Source organism: Centrocercus urophasianus, unplaced genomic scaffold, assembly GCF_019232065.1.
Source record: "Centrocercus urophasianus isolate 14NV4802_14NV808 unplaced genomic scaffold, USGS_Curo_1.0 seq_10, whole genome shotgun sequence".
In the NCBI taxonomy this organism is placed as follows: domain Eukaryota; kingdom Metazoa; phylum Chordata; class Aves; order Galliformes; family Phasianidae; genus Centrocercus; species Centrocercus urophasianus.
The window spans coordinates 44,607,758-44,621,659 of NW_024884142.1; the positions used below are offsets into that span (position 1 = coordinate 44,607,758).

The 13,902-nt window shown below is 47.5% G+C and overlaps 1 protein-coding gene across 1 annotated transcript; it reads left to right on the forward strand.

The window, feature by feature from the left end:
* Positions 1–263: 263 nt before the first annotated feature.
* Positions 264–11,575, forward strand: HEY2 (hes related family bHLH transcription factor with YRPW motif 2). Its single transcript, XM_042829543.1, has 5 exons — positions 264–452; positions 1,619–1,697; positions 1,802–1,885; positions 4,447–4,528; positions 9,387–11,575. The coding sequence occupies exons 1-5, from the start codon at positions 370–372 to the stop codon at positions 10,064–10,066; spliced, it is 1,008 nt and encodes a 335-aa protein (XP_042685477.1). The 5' UTR covers positions 264–369; the 3' UTR covers positions 10,067–11,575.
* Positions 11,576–13,902: the final 2,327 nt, after the last annotated feature.

Sequence of the window (13,902 nt, forward strand, 5' to 3'; positions counted from 1 at the left end):
CCTGCTCCCGGCCGGCCGCCACGCCGGGCCCCGCGGGACGGAGTGGGGGTACAGTCCGAGAGTCACCCCTTCGTTCCCTCCCAAGGCCGGGAGCCTCGTTACCTCTCCTCGCGGATCCCGGCACCTTCGCCCGAGACTTTTTTCCGTCTCCCGGGTGGGCGGCCCCCGCCCTGCCTCCCTCCGCCCAGTCCTCCCGACGGGGCGGGCCTGGCCGGGGGCGGGCCGGCGCGCTTGAGGCTGTGCCGCGGCGTGGGAAAGCGTCTCAGAGACGGTTCGCTTTGCTGGCGGTGCGGTGCGAGCCGTGCCGGGCCGGAGCCTCCGTCCGGATTTATTTCTCTCTGCCCCACGCCGGTTGCGGGCTGAGCCGCGATGAAGCGACCTTGCGAGGAAACTACCTCAGACAGCGACATGGACGAGACCATCGATGTGGGCAGCGAGAACAACTACTGCGGGTAAGCGGGACCCACATCCCAGGCTCGCCCCCTCACCCCCTAGTCCCACCCGCGCGGGCGCCGAGGGCCAAAACCCTGGGCACCAAAACCCTGCACTCCATAACGGGCAGCATCCCGAAACTCGAGAGTGTGGGCTGTTCCGGGATCCCCGGCACCACTCGGAGCCCGCAGCTATCTGGGAACCCCCGCGCCGCCTGGAGCTCGGGGCAGTGCGGGCCCCGGGGGGTGCGTGAGCCGCCCGGCAGCCCCGCGTGATGCACTGCGTGCAGTGGGATCTGTTCGCGAAGTCACTCCCGATCGGCGCCGAGCAACCGAACTGAATCGGAGCCAGTAGGAAATGACCTGTGGGTCCGGTGGTTGGATGGGAACAGCAGCAAACCCCGCTGTGAGCCGGTGGAGATGGATACTCCACTCGGGGATGTGGGGGGGGGGGGGCTGGGGGGGGGGGAGGAAGGAGGGGGAAATGCGGGGGGGGACTCTGCAGGGACAGCTTGAGTCTGAGGGCCAATGAGAGCAACGCAGTGGTATGGGCACTGAGCCCCGGCTTGTCCCCTTCACTGGGGACAGTCTGTCAAACAGCAAGCCTGTTCGTGATGAGGTTGAGACCCTTCCGTGGCTGTAGGCAGTGCAGTTGTAAAAGCAGATTGTAAAAGCACTGTGCTGATGGTGTTAGAAGAGGTAGCAGGTGTTGGCAGGGCGCTGCCCTCCTGTGTGAGTGCCCGCTGAGGTGACAGGAATGACAAAACCTGGCCGGGCCTGTAACATAGCGTACATCTGCTGCTGATAGCATAGAGGCATGGAATCATTATGGTTGGAAAGGGCCTCTAAGATTATCTGTTACAGCTATCATGTAAAGGTCGTCCATGTTTTTTCCTTTGAATGCAGTTCTACGGACTGTATTTGTAAGCATGATTTTAGATGCAATGAATATGAAACCTGTGCTGGACGGTGAACCATCTGCTAGAGAACCTTTCAGGGGGTTCTGGCAGTTCACAGAGCAATCCGCTTGGCTGGACCAATCCAAAACAAAATGTCTCTTTGAAAACCCAGTGTGTCCTAAGCAACATGTGACGGCACTATGGGTACTCAATAGGGCAATCTAAGATGTCTTCAGAGAGCAGTTTGTCACATTGTACAACACCTAATGTACTTCTGTCATTTCCCAGGCAAAGCCATAGTTCTGTGCTTCGACCAAATTCCCCAACCACAACATCTCAGATTATGGCCAGAAAGAAAAGAAGAGGGGTACGTGTCCTTTCGTTCTTTTCCCGTGTGACAATTTGCGTGCGTGCTGTAATTTTGCCCTTCAACAATTCTGTAAACTTACCATGTTTTGTTTTTGGGAATAGATTATAGAGAAAAGGCGCCGGGATCGTATAAATAACAGTTTATCTGAGCTGAGGCGGCTGGTGCCAACTGCTTTTGAAAAACAAGTAAGCCCTTTTTTTTTTTTTCATCCTGTATCTCATCAGGCAATGTCGGTTCTCTTGTAGAGCTTATTAAAATAATCCTGTATGTGTCCTGATCTGGCACAAAGCTGGCATCTCAGTGAAGCGCTTTGTTGTGGCAAAACTGTTAGGAACATAATTCATCATAAAGCCGAAAAACATTTCCATTCTTCGGCTTGTTTTTCCCTTAAGGGTAACAGTGTTCGTGTTGCCTCTGTTCTTTCGATGAATTCCAGTGGTGGTTTTGTTAAAAATGTGCTTTACTCTGTAGTTAAAAAACAAAACAGAAGAAACAACAAAACAACCCCCCCAGACCTGTGTGTCAATTAGTCATCAGTATAAATCTTGGATCTCTTTTGCCCCTTCTTTAGGGAAACTTTCATTTTAATCTATAGTTGCAGTTGCAACGTAATCTGTATGATTTTCTAAGAAGCAAGCGAGCTGCCCGGATCAGTCAGGTTTTAAAGTGGCCGTGTAAAAGCAGAGCACTGGGGCTAGGAAAAGGCCCAGCGGTGAGATCCAGGTAAGGCAGTGGTACTTTCAAAGGCATTCAATGAGCAGTGCTTGATGGGAAGGCTGTCAAGGTCCAGCTGACAGCAGGGAACCGGGGTTCAGCTCCTGCCTGGGAAATTGCACAGCGAAAGCTTCAAGTACCATCAGTGCTGCAAAAAGCGTGTTTTGTTTCTGCTGCTCAAATTATTTAATTACTTTCCCATATCTTGAGTTTAATTTTTTTTTTGTCTCCTGATTTGATATTTAACAGCATGTATATTCTATCAAATGTATTTGAAGATGCGTGGGTATGTGCAGATGGCACTGGGTCTCACGCAGAGGCACCAACTGAGAGTATAGCTCCTGACTTCCTTGGAACTGAAAATAAAATACAGAAAGTAAACCCTGAGAGCAGCCTGTGGGTGCCGAACTGTTGGGGCAGCTAGGAGTGGCCAGAGCCCCGCTGTACCAGGCTCAATGCATGAACAAGAGGCCAATGAAAAAGAAATTTTAAGTGTTGCAGTTGCAGTAAGAGCATCACTTGTGTCACCTGCAATGTACTTCAGTACCTGCTGGCTTTAGCTGAGCTGTTCCGTAGGCTGTGGCAGAGTGGAGCAGCAGAGGTATTTTCAGCTAGATAAACAGGGGCAAGAGACAACAGTTGTTTGTCCCATTTTATTGTTTACTTCTCGAAACCCACAAACATTATAAAACAAGTCCTACAGAGCCTTTGGAAGGGACCCAGCAGTGTGCAGTTTTTAGCTATTAGTCACTCGCCCGGAGACGGCCTGTGCTGTTTCTACGGAAAAGATGAAGTCTGAGCAAAACACAGGATGCAGTTGCATGTAAAATGTAGAATTTAATCAAAAGCTCGCCCTCACACCAAAATTCATCCTAAGAAATGTTGAAAGCAATAAGTGAATTTAAAAAAATGTGTAAGATCGGGGTAAAAATAAGCGTGCGATGTATTTTGCTCAGCCTCCCTGACACTTCCCTGTAAGATGCCAAAGACAAAGTCACCCGTCCCTTCCCAGCTCCTTGGCATTCCACTCACTGAAGTGTCCGAGCAAGACTGTTAGCCCCCACTGCCCTTCCACCCGCTCCTGGCCACATGCTGAGCCCCTGGAGCTGAGCTTTGAGGTGCCCTCCAGACCTCTTCTGCTCACCTGCTACGCAAATGAAGCAGCAGAGGCTGCAGAGAGTCTGGTGTCAGCAAGTGGCACGAGTGGGAACAGAGGGCAGATTTGGCTTGCAGGATGCTGTCTGCCAGCAGCCAAAGTTTTTGCAGCGCTGATTTTTGTTGATGCTGAGGGGGATCCTGGGGTAATGTTTGCATGGAAAACTCAGCTGTCTGGGTATTTTCCAGGTGTGTTTGAGGTTTTATTTATAAATTAATGTATTAATACTGCCTTTGGACTTGCATCCTACAACACCATGAGCCATCCTCAGTGACAGGAAAGAGCCTCACTGCTGGAAGAGTTCTTTCTTTTTCACAGTGTTCGGCTGCGTGTCCCTGCAAACTCAGCCTTGCAGTAACTTGAAAAACTGTGGGCTGTGCGATTGTTTTTGCAGTGGAGAATGAGAATAGAATATTCAGCAGCCAAACGACATGTCAAAAATTAATAGGCTTCTAGGGAAGAAGGATACTTTTCGGTGTGTGTCCATAGGGACACCTACTGGTAAAAGCAGCAAAAGAGGCTGTAGAGGGATCTTCATCACCAGCACTGCAGACCTTTCCCGGTGGGTTTTCGGTTGTTTTTTTGGGTCGGTTGCTTGAAAAAGATGTGCTGAAAGTGAGACTCTTCTTTTATTTCATGAAGGCATCATCTCTGCACCAACCTCAAAGCCAGAGTTACACTGAGCCATAGTCTTAATAAAGCCTGGTTGTGCTGCTGGTGCTTGTGTCACTGAGAGGGAAACGGCAGTAGTCATTAGGCAGTGTCTGGGATGCAGATGCTCACAAAAGAATTAAGCTGAGAATGTTCCTATGGTAGGAGAAATTGAAACCGTAAGGCTGGGCTCGGTTTTATTTACATGAATCTCTTATCTCGAAGGGATCTGCCAAATTAGAAAAAGCAGAAATACTGCAAATGACAGTGGATCATCTGAAGATGCTTCAAGCGACTGGAGGTAAAGGTAAGGAGAAGATGGCTTCTTTTTCTGCTACTTGGGGAAATTTCAGCAAAAAGTACTTTGACGGGCTGTGATAGGCGTTTCCAGATTAAAGGAGTGGAAATCAATGCTAATGGCAGGATTGAACTCGTGGGAAAGAACTACTGGGACAAAAGAAGCACTTGACCCTGGGCTTGTGTTTGCTTTCATAACACTGTGGGAGTAAAGGCTTCATTCACAGGCAGCCCAGTCAGAGATTTGTTTGGGGTTTCCAAAGAGCACTGAAATCGGCACAGGGAGACAAAACAAATAGGCAAACACCAAACATAAACAGGAGGTTTGTGGCAACAATTGTGTAGCACAAAACCAATGTTAAAACTCATTATACAGCAGCTATACCAAAGGAAGTGGATGGAGAGGAGCTTTCATTATTGTGGATGTATTTTCTTTGTTCTGGAAAGACTTATAAATGTGAGGTTAGACTGCCTCATCCACCAGAACAAAATCCAGCCTGCTATAGGCAGCTCTAGGTATCAGATAAGACTGCAGACTGATAGCAGCACTATCTGAGCTTCTATTTACACGCTGGATGTGTTTGTCAGAGGTCAGGGTGGTTCCTTGCATCCAGAGCCTGCATGACACAGAGGCAGTGCGGTCAACCCGTTCGATTGCCTGCTGCCATGAGCCAAGCGTGCCCTGCTTGTGCGAGCTGACAGCCCTGAGGCTGGAGGCCAAACGATGTCAGCCACCCACGAGCTGTTCTCTATAGTCACGGGGTTGCAGCTTATTTGGAGCAAAGAACTTGCTTGCCTTCCATAAGAACTGTCCCACATCCCGTGCCCTTAACCGTCATTATAGTTGAAACTGCCGTAATGTAGATCAGCCCATTTTTCATTAACCCATTGTGATATAAAGGTACAGGCTAGAAAAGAGACTGCTGCTGGAAATGTAATCGCTTTCTTTCTTTTTATTAAACTCAGAAGTTTTTAGCCCGTGAGAGAATTGCTGCAGCTCTCTGTACCTTGCAGTGATTACAGGGCTCAACTTAAAATCAGCGTGTGCATAACAACAAATGGCTATGGGAAAGCCTGCTGGAGGCTGGTGTTCTGTTATTTGTTAAAAGTCACACCAAGCTGACATACATATTTTATAGGTGTTAAGAGGCTTTTGTTAGTAGTACCTCTAAGCTTAAGATTTACTGGTAGCTAGCTCATTTTGTCAGAAGTAAAAGGGATTTTATTGCCTTTCATATAACAGATATGCTTCTCGGTATCTTGAGCAGATGTACAAAATTTAAGGAAATGTTAATTTTATATAACTGTATGCAGGAAGAAATGTTCTGTAAAGATGTCTATTTAGCTGGGAAAGTAGTGCTCTTGAAAGTTACGAAACGCCCAAATTTTTTGTGCGTGTGCAACTTGAATTCAAATCGTCTCGTGTCTGTGTGGTGGTGCAGTCTTTAATTGCGTAGTTGCTTACTGGTTTTCCACAGTCTGTTTCACTTGGTGCTCAGAGCAAGCAAGGCTAAGAAGCCAAGAGCAGTGGTTGCCGCTTCGTTGTGTCCTTCCTTTACAGTGCATAGCCCAGCTATCCCAGCCTGTCTCCCTCATAAAAGCTGCAACAGCTCTCATCTCTCCAAGATCTGTACCACTAGTGATACGGCCGCTCTTTAGGGAGATTTAACAGGAATGCTCCTTCCCCTGCCTCTCTATCCTCAAACAAATGTTGTTGGGGATTATTTTTTAAGTGGGTCAGATCGAGTGGCTATCTGATGGGGCAGGGACGAGGTGCTGGGGACGGGAGCTGCCGGGCACAGAACAAGGAGATTCATGGTGTGGGGAGGTTACCCACAGCCACCAGTGGCCAACCAGAGCCACCTTTGCTACCCTTAGGAGCCCTCCTTGCTACTCCAGGGCCAGAGATTTGTGGCACATCAGTATAATGCCCAGCTATTTCACAAACACTGCGGCTTAATCTTCTCCTTCTGACCCAGAGATAAGAGTAATCTCACTGGATGGATTAACAAACTTTAAGAAAAGAGGTCTGTAAGTTAGTGCTGGGCAAAGTTTAAGCCTGTGTTTCCTTCTTACTTAATGTTTTACTTTGCAAAGTAAGTAACAGCTTTAAATATCATTTCCTTAGGTATTTTAAAGGCTGATACTTGTTTTATTTGCAATTGTAGTTATTCCTACTTCGTAACTCATTTTTGGAGCCAGAAATTTTGTTGGTCAGAGAAAAGATTTGTCCCATCATTTCATCTATGGACAGAAGTTGTTATCAGAGGAGAGAGAAACATGTCCTAGAACCCTTACATTGTGTTGTGCCCCGTGCTGAGAGCTAGTGATAGCTTGTTTTTCTCCTAGTGGCCCACCAACTGAGAATGCATGGAGCTGGAAAGGGTGGCATTGGTAGCTTCTCAGATTTAGTGGTGCGGTGAATCCAGTGTGAGCACAGCAGGAAAAAGGCTGACATGGCTTCAGCCTTTTGGAACCTTTCTGGCAGATAGGGAAGCAGGCAGGGAAGAAGCCAAAGCAGGGAGGCTACTGCTTTTCCAGCTCTGCGTATATTCTATATTTCCTGATGCAGGTGTGGGCAATGGTCTCATTGTTGTGTGAAGTTATTGTCTGGCCTGGGGCCAGCGCTTTTTGCTGACAGGGCAAGCAAGCAAAAGGAAAAAGCTGTTAGCCAGCAGCAAGTAGCTGGCTGGGACCTTGGTGTGGTTTTATTGCAGCTTCAGTGCAAATTGAGCTCAGGTGACTGACACCTGGGTTGGTGTAGAAAAAGCTGTTAGTGGCCGTGCCTTGTCACCTAAGCACCTGGAGCTCAGTTCCCACGTGGGCTGGTGTCCTCATTTCTGTTTCTTGGCCACCTCGCAGGAGATTGACAGGGAGCCAGCACATACAGGGCTTTTGGACTGCTCATCCCAGAGCCAGCTCAGGCACAGAGGGAGCCACGGACAGCAATGTCCTCCACATCTGCATTCCAGAGACATGGAAGGGAGGTCTTGAGGCTTCTGATGTGAAGACAGTCCTCAAGCCAAGCTGCTGGCCACCATTCAGCACACAGCTCTCTCACCACTGCCTGCCTGCCTGCCTGGTTTTAGTCAGAAGTTCCCTCAAAACACTGTGATTTCACAAATTGTTCAGATGCGGCAGAGGGGTCTGTGCTTCCTGACTGAACTCCCCGACATGTTGTACTCACCATGCTGCTAGCTGGAGAGGCTTTCTCTGGGGTCTTGTACAGCATCAGGTGGGCAAGGTGGCTTGCATGACAAGCACTGTTGTAAACTGACAAGAGGTGGTATATAGCAGGCAGGGGATTTAGGAGGATGTGATTAATTGTATGTAAATGTAATTAATTAAGTATAGAATGGGCTGGGTTGAAAAGGATCACAGTGATCATCAAGTTTCAAACCCCCTGCTATGTGCAGGGTCACCAACCACCAGATCAGGCTGCCCAGAGCCACATCCAGCCTGGCCTTGAATGCTTCCAGGGATGGGGCATCCACAGCCTCCTTGGGCAACCTGTTCCAGTGCGTCACCACCCTCTGTGTGAAAAACTTCCTCCTAATATCTAACCCAAACCTCCTCTGTCTCAGTTTAAAACCATTCCCCCTTGTCCTATCACTATCCACCATTGTAAACAGCTGTTCCCCCTCCTGTTTATATGCTCCCTTTAACTACAGGATGGCCACAATATCCCTGGCACCTCCTCTTTTCCAAGCTGAACAAGCCCAGTTCCCTCAACCTTTCTTCATAGAGCCTGAGTTCATTCTACGATGTGGACACACAGCAATAGAAAGTGAAAGCAGCCTTCTAAGCTGCTTGATTTTTTCAAGAAGACCTCAGTTATTTCATGCCAAACTGTGCAAGGTCTGGTGCAAATATTGCTGCCAAAATCCACCATAATAAGGGCACTTGATCCGTCTGTACTAATGCACATCATAGTCATAAATACCATAAAAAAGTTTTGAAGAAAGCAAAAGAAAAGCCACTATGCCCACTTGAGAGTAACAGGACATTGCTCTCCCAGGAACACCTCTGAACTGAAGTGGAATTGATTTTTGTAGCTGAAGAGCAGCAACTTAACCACTAGATTTGATACTATACCCTTTTAGAAAGGGAATATCTTTTCATATGTGTTTAATAAAACTGTTTTTTTTTTTCCAAATGCTTTTTGTCCCGAGCCTATGGAGCTCCAGCTGCTATTTGCTGAAATGCCTCTTGGGCTATGTGACTGTCAGTCTTCCATCTCCAAATTAGCAATGGCATTGCATAAAACGTTTTCTCAGTAAAGCTTTTTATTGTGTGTGTGCAGAGTCATGACAAGATGTTTTTAGTTTGTAGTTAAATAGCACCGTATGCCACATCGTCCTAATGACTCTGGGAAGGAGATGAGCCCTCAGCAGCAGTTGCAACAACTGTCTCGCAGTGTCAAGCAATAGCTTCAGTGCGTTGCTGTGAATGCTAGCATGGGGAAAGCAGAGGCAGCAGAGTGCGTGCGAGCTGCCTGGTCCCCCGCCGTCTCTTTGTGCGTAGAAATGTGTCCCTCACACACACGCAGGGGTGACACCATAACACCGCACTGCAGAGGCTTCCCGAGGTACTGCAGGAGCGGCATCGTGTATCTCTTCAAGAGTCACGAGTACTTATGGTCTTAATTCCTTTCGTTTATATAGTGTACAAAAACAACTGTAGCCTATTGCGTTACAGGGATGGTCACACAAATCACTTACAGGCTGGAGAACACACTTTTCTTGTTGCGAATCTTAACCCGTGAGTGACAGACTGGTGGCTGAGGGAGGCTGGGGCTGGCCGTGTTGCCTGATGTCGGCCGGGAGGTTGGCCTAGCGCTCAGCGTGCCTTTTGTCCACCTCTTGCAGGTTATTTTGATGCTCACTCACTGGCCATGGATTTCATGAGCATTGGCTTCCGGGAGTGCTTGACTGAAGTTGCGAGGTACCTGACATCTGTGGAAGGCCTCGACACCTCTGACCCGCTGCGTGTCAGACTGGTGTCCCATCTCAGCACCTGCGCCTCTCAGCGGGAAGCGGCTGCCATGACCTCCTCCATGGCCCACCACCACCACCCGCTGCACCCGCACCACTGGGCAGCCGCCTTCCACCACCTCCCGGCCGCCCTGCTACAGCCCAATGGACTCCACGCCCCCGAGGCCGCTCCATGCAGACTTTCCTCAGAAGTGCCTCCCCACGGCTCCGCACTGCTCACCGCTACCTTCGCCCACACCGACGCCGCCCTCAGGGTCCCCTCAGCGGGCAGTGTTGCTCCCTGCGTCCCCCCGCTCTCTACCTCTCTCCTCTCCCTCTCGGCCACCGTTCATGCCGCAGCCGCCGCCGCCACGGCAGCCGCCCAGAGTTTCCCCCTCTCCTTCACCAGCACCTTCCCCATGCTCCCCCCAAGTGCAGCTGCCGCTGCGGTGGCAGCAGCTACAGCCATCACCCCGCCATTGGCCATGTCAGCCTCATCCAGCCCCCAGCAGGCTGGCAGTGGGGCAAGCGGCAAGCCCTACCGGCCCTGGGGGACGGAGGTCGGAGCCTTCTAAGTGCCCCCTCTTCTACCCTACACAACTCCCTCTTCTCTCTCCATGCATGCACACAAACACAAACACACACACACACACATACAGCTCCTGTGACCTTGCTGAGTGCCAAGGGCCACTGTCACCCAGGGCCTGGCAGCCAGCCCAGGCACTGCCCTCGCTGCAGGCACTGGAAGGGACACAGGCGGCCTGCTCCTCCTGGCGGGTGTGCTGAGGGCACCTGGAGGCAGTGGCTTTCAGAAGCATCACCACTGCATTGGCATGTGGATGTTCCCCAGGACATACGTAGGCACTAGGGCTAACAGTTCTCTGGCTGTACATCCACACTTGGCGGAGAGGGGAGGAATCATCCCCATCAGGTCTCCTGGGGCTCAGAAAAGAATTTGACTTTCCTAAGTGCCTGACATTTAAACAATAATAATAATAACAATAATAATAAAAAGAAATAAAACTTATATATACATGTGTTCTGCTAAAACCAATAACATTGCACAGGTATGGGAGTGACCTGGGAGAGACAGGCAGTCCTGAACTGCAGCTTCAGGACTGCGATATTCTTCCAGGAAAGAGTGTGCTCTTTAAGCAGACAGGTTCATTTAGCCAAAAGGCTGCTGAGAAACAACGTCCAATTTGACAGGCCTGGAACTCGCTTACTTAGTTTCCTTCCTTTGTACAGACTTGCCAAATTGTGACATCTAGCACAGCCCTGGTAAAAACAATTATCTTATCAGTGCTTGGATTAATGAACGTTTCAGCAGTGCCTGTGAGCCTTGAGGCACCCTTTTTTATGGCTTAACTATGGTGCTAACTTGTATCTGCACAAACAGTAGGTTGTCATGCACCCAGAAGTAACCACCTGCTGACAGCATGCACAGTTCTGTGGGGTTGGCTCATGCCAATACAAGAGACCTGGTGTTGTGAGAGTTCCATTTAACTTATTTAGCTGCGTTTGGACGTTTACTTTTAGCCAACTCTGTACAAAATCCCTCTTCTTTTCACTATCAACTTCTGGGATAACAGTCGCTCTGGGTATGAATGAAGTGATGGTAGGGACAATTTTAAATTGGCTGTTAGCATGCCAACATTGTAATGTGGGTTTGATTCCAAACCAAAATGAATGTATTAAAGGGGATGGCAGTAAGTTATTTTGTCAATACCCAGACAACTAGTGCTGCATAAAATGTTTTGCTTTCATTTTTTATTACGGTGACTTAAAATAACCTAAGTATTTTAATACATCAAGTCAAAAACTAGAGATTTTATGTAAAAAAAAATAAAAAGTAAAAATAAAACACAGCATGTATTATTATGCACTTGATTTCTCTGCTGTGTGGAGAAAGCAGTAAGCATTGAGAATGTTAAACATTACGCAAAATATACTTTAAAATATTTGTTTTAAAAATACTGTACCTAGTTGGTCTTTTATGCATTACTTTGTTAACCTTTTTTTCTATGCAAAAGTCTTTACATATCACTAATTAAATGAAGTCCTTTTTGACTGCGTTTTATGGATGATTTGTTGCAGTTTTTGTTTGGTCTTGAGAAATACTCATGGACTGTGGCCTGAAACACACCCATCAGCCTCTCTCCGGCTCCTGTTCGATGAGAAGCCTGTCTCCTCCAGGATACAGTTAAGCAGGCAGGAAAACAGTAAAACAGCATTGTTTTTTGATTCTGCAGTGGTGGGTCACTTAATGAAACAGATCCATCTGTCCATCCCAGAGAGCACCCTAAAGCATTGAGGTTTCCAGCATTCATTCATCCTCACCAAGGGGATGTGTGTAGAAAGAGAAAAATTTAACCAAATGGAATTCAATACTGAGAATGAGAGAGGGCAGTTTTCACCTCTGGTTCTGGTTTCCTAACTTCAGTTCTCACTGAGGCAAGAATTTGTTTCATGTTAGGTCTGCAGAGAATGTTAGTATAAGGTGTGTTCTCTAGCTATAGGATAACCACGAATTCTTACAAGTCTGAAAGGTTCTAGAAGATCTATTAGACTTACCTAACAGGTGACAGGACTGAGAAACAGAAAGGCGGTGACAACTCTATAGACTCCCAGAGACAGCATCCATTGCCAAAATGCAGCCTCAGATAAATGACTTGCCCCCTTAACCCCCGCCTCCCAAGTGTTAGAGGTGTATCTGATCCACACCTGCATAAACTGGACCTCGGTGCTCAGGCAATGAGCAGCATGAACAGCATGCTGTCCCATGGTTAAAACAGGAAGGAAAGAAAAGAAAAAAAAAGGAGGAAGGATCTCTACTCCTGTGCCATAAATCATACATGGTATTCTGTGAAGTTTCGTTGTTCATGGGAGATTCAGATATTTCTTTGTCTCCAGATGTAAGTGCCCAATGGCTCTGCTGGTATGTTCATCAGCATCCAGTTAAGGTATCCTTCATTTTCTCTGTGGATAGTTTCAAGAAGAAAGGTCGCATGAGTGAAAAAAGTGGGGTTATTTGCATGAAAAAGCAGATTTCAACCCTACTTGACTTTAAGCTGTTAACTATTAACCTGCCATCTAAGAGCCTGGTAGGAGTTCTCCCTACATCATACTGTGGTAAGAACGGGCAACCACTGACTTGGTTCCAGCTAAGGGCTTCAAACTATTTGGTGTGCCTCAAATCATTACAATCTGTCTCCTTAAAGGCAACACTTTGCCTTGTCATGAAGGAAGGTAGCTTGAAAAAATATTTTTCAGAAACTGGTTAGACAGAACTGTGGCTGTTTTGGCATCCTGAAGCAAACATCATGGATGGATTTGTGCAGCCTTTGTATTTGGGCCTGTCATACTCTCACTCTTATGAAATAAGCCAAGTTTGTGCATGCTGAGTGGCTTATATCTTCTCTATTTTCTTTTTCTGTTTTGTTTTGGGTTTTGATCTGGTTTCAATTTGTTTTTCGAGATCAGCACCATGCAAGGCAAGAGCTCAGCCTACATCCTGTTTAATCCTGAGCCCCTCAATGGGATATCACCTCTGTGATGTCAGATGAAGATTTCCCAAGTGAGAAATGAGAGGAGAAGCAGCTTATCATACATGTTCCCTTGGAAAGACATCAGAAGGTAATAGCTTTGGGTAGGTCAGAGCTGAAGAAATTCATATAAGTGTTAGAGCAAAGGAAAGACATCCACTTGGTATAACTGAGTGCCAAAAGGTAGAACGTGGCTATGCACACGTTTACTTTTTCTGCCTTTATTCTGCATTCAGTTGAGCAGTGGTCTTGGAGAAGGAAGAGGAGAGCCTGGGATCTACATCATAGCATGTAACCCAAGACAGTGAATCAGACTGTTCACTCAACAGTGTATCTGACTTTTAGCTTCGAGTAACTTTTCCATGTGGGGGTTAGAACCTTACATTTCAGGAATCGTACCCTGGCAGTAGCTGGGGGGGAAAGGCAAGGGGAAGGCAGGGTGGCAGGTCGTGCTGCTGCTTCCTTGGTGCCATCCTTCAACATGTTTGTTTGCAGTGACTCTGACAGATGGGCCCTCAGTCAGGCAGTCTCAAGGTAAATAAAGGACATTGGCCAACGCTCAGGACATGGGTGTTGACAAAGTCTTAGGAGCGATAAAATTCTTCACATTAATAGAAAAAGTTCACAAACCTCTTTTCACAAGAAGATCTTACATAAGAAATTACTAGTGGACTTAAACTGGGTTCCTGTTGGTTCCGTAGTCACTAGGATCCTTGGGCATTTGCTTCTGTGGGCATAGATAGCCTGAGATCACACAAATGAGGATTTAAGAGATTCACTAGTTACAGATGGTTTTGTCTTGACTTCAAGAAAAGATGAAGGTGTATGTTTCTTTGCAGGCTTCCTGTGCCTGAACACAGGAGTAG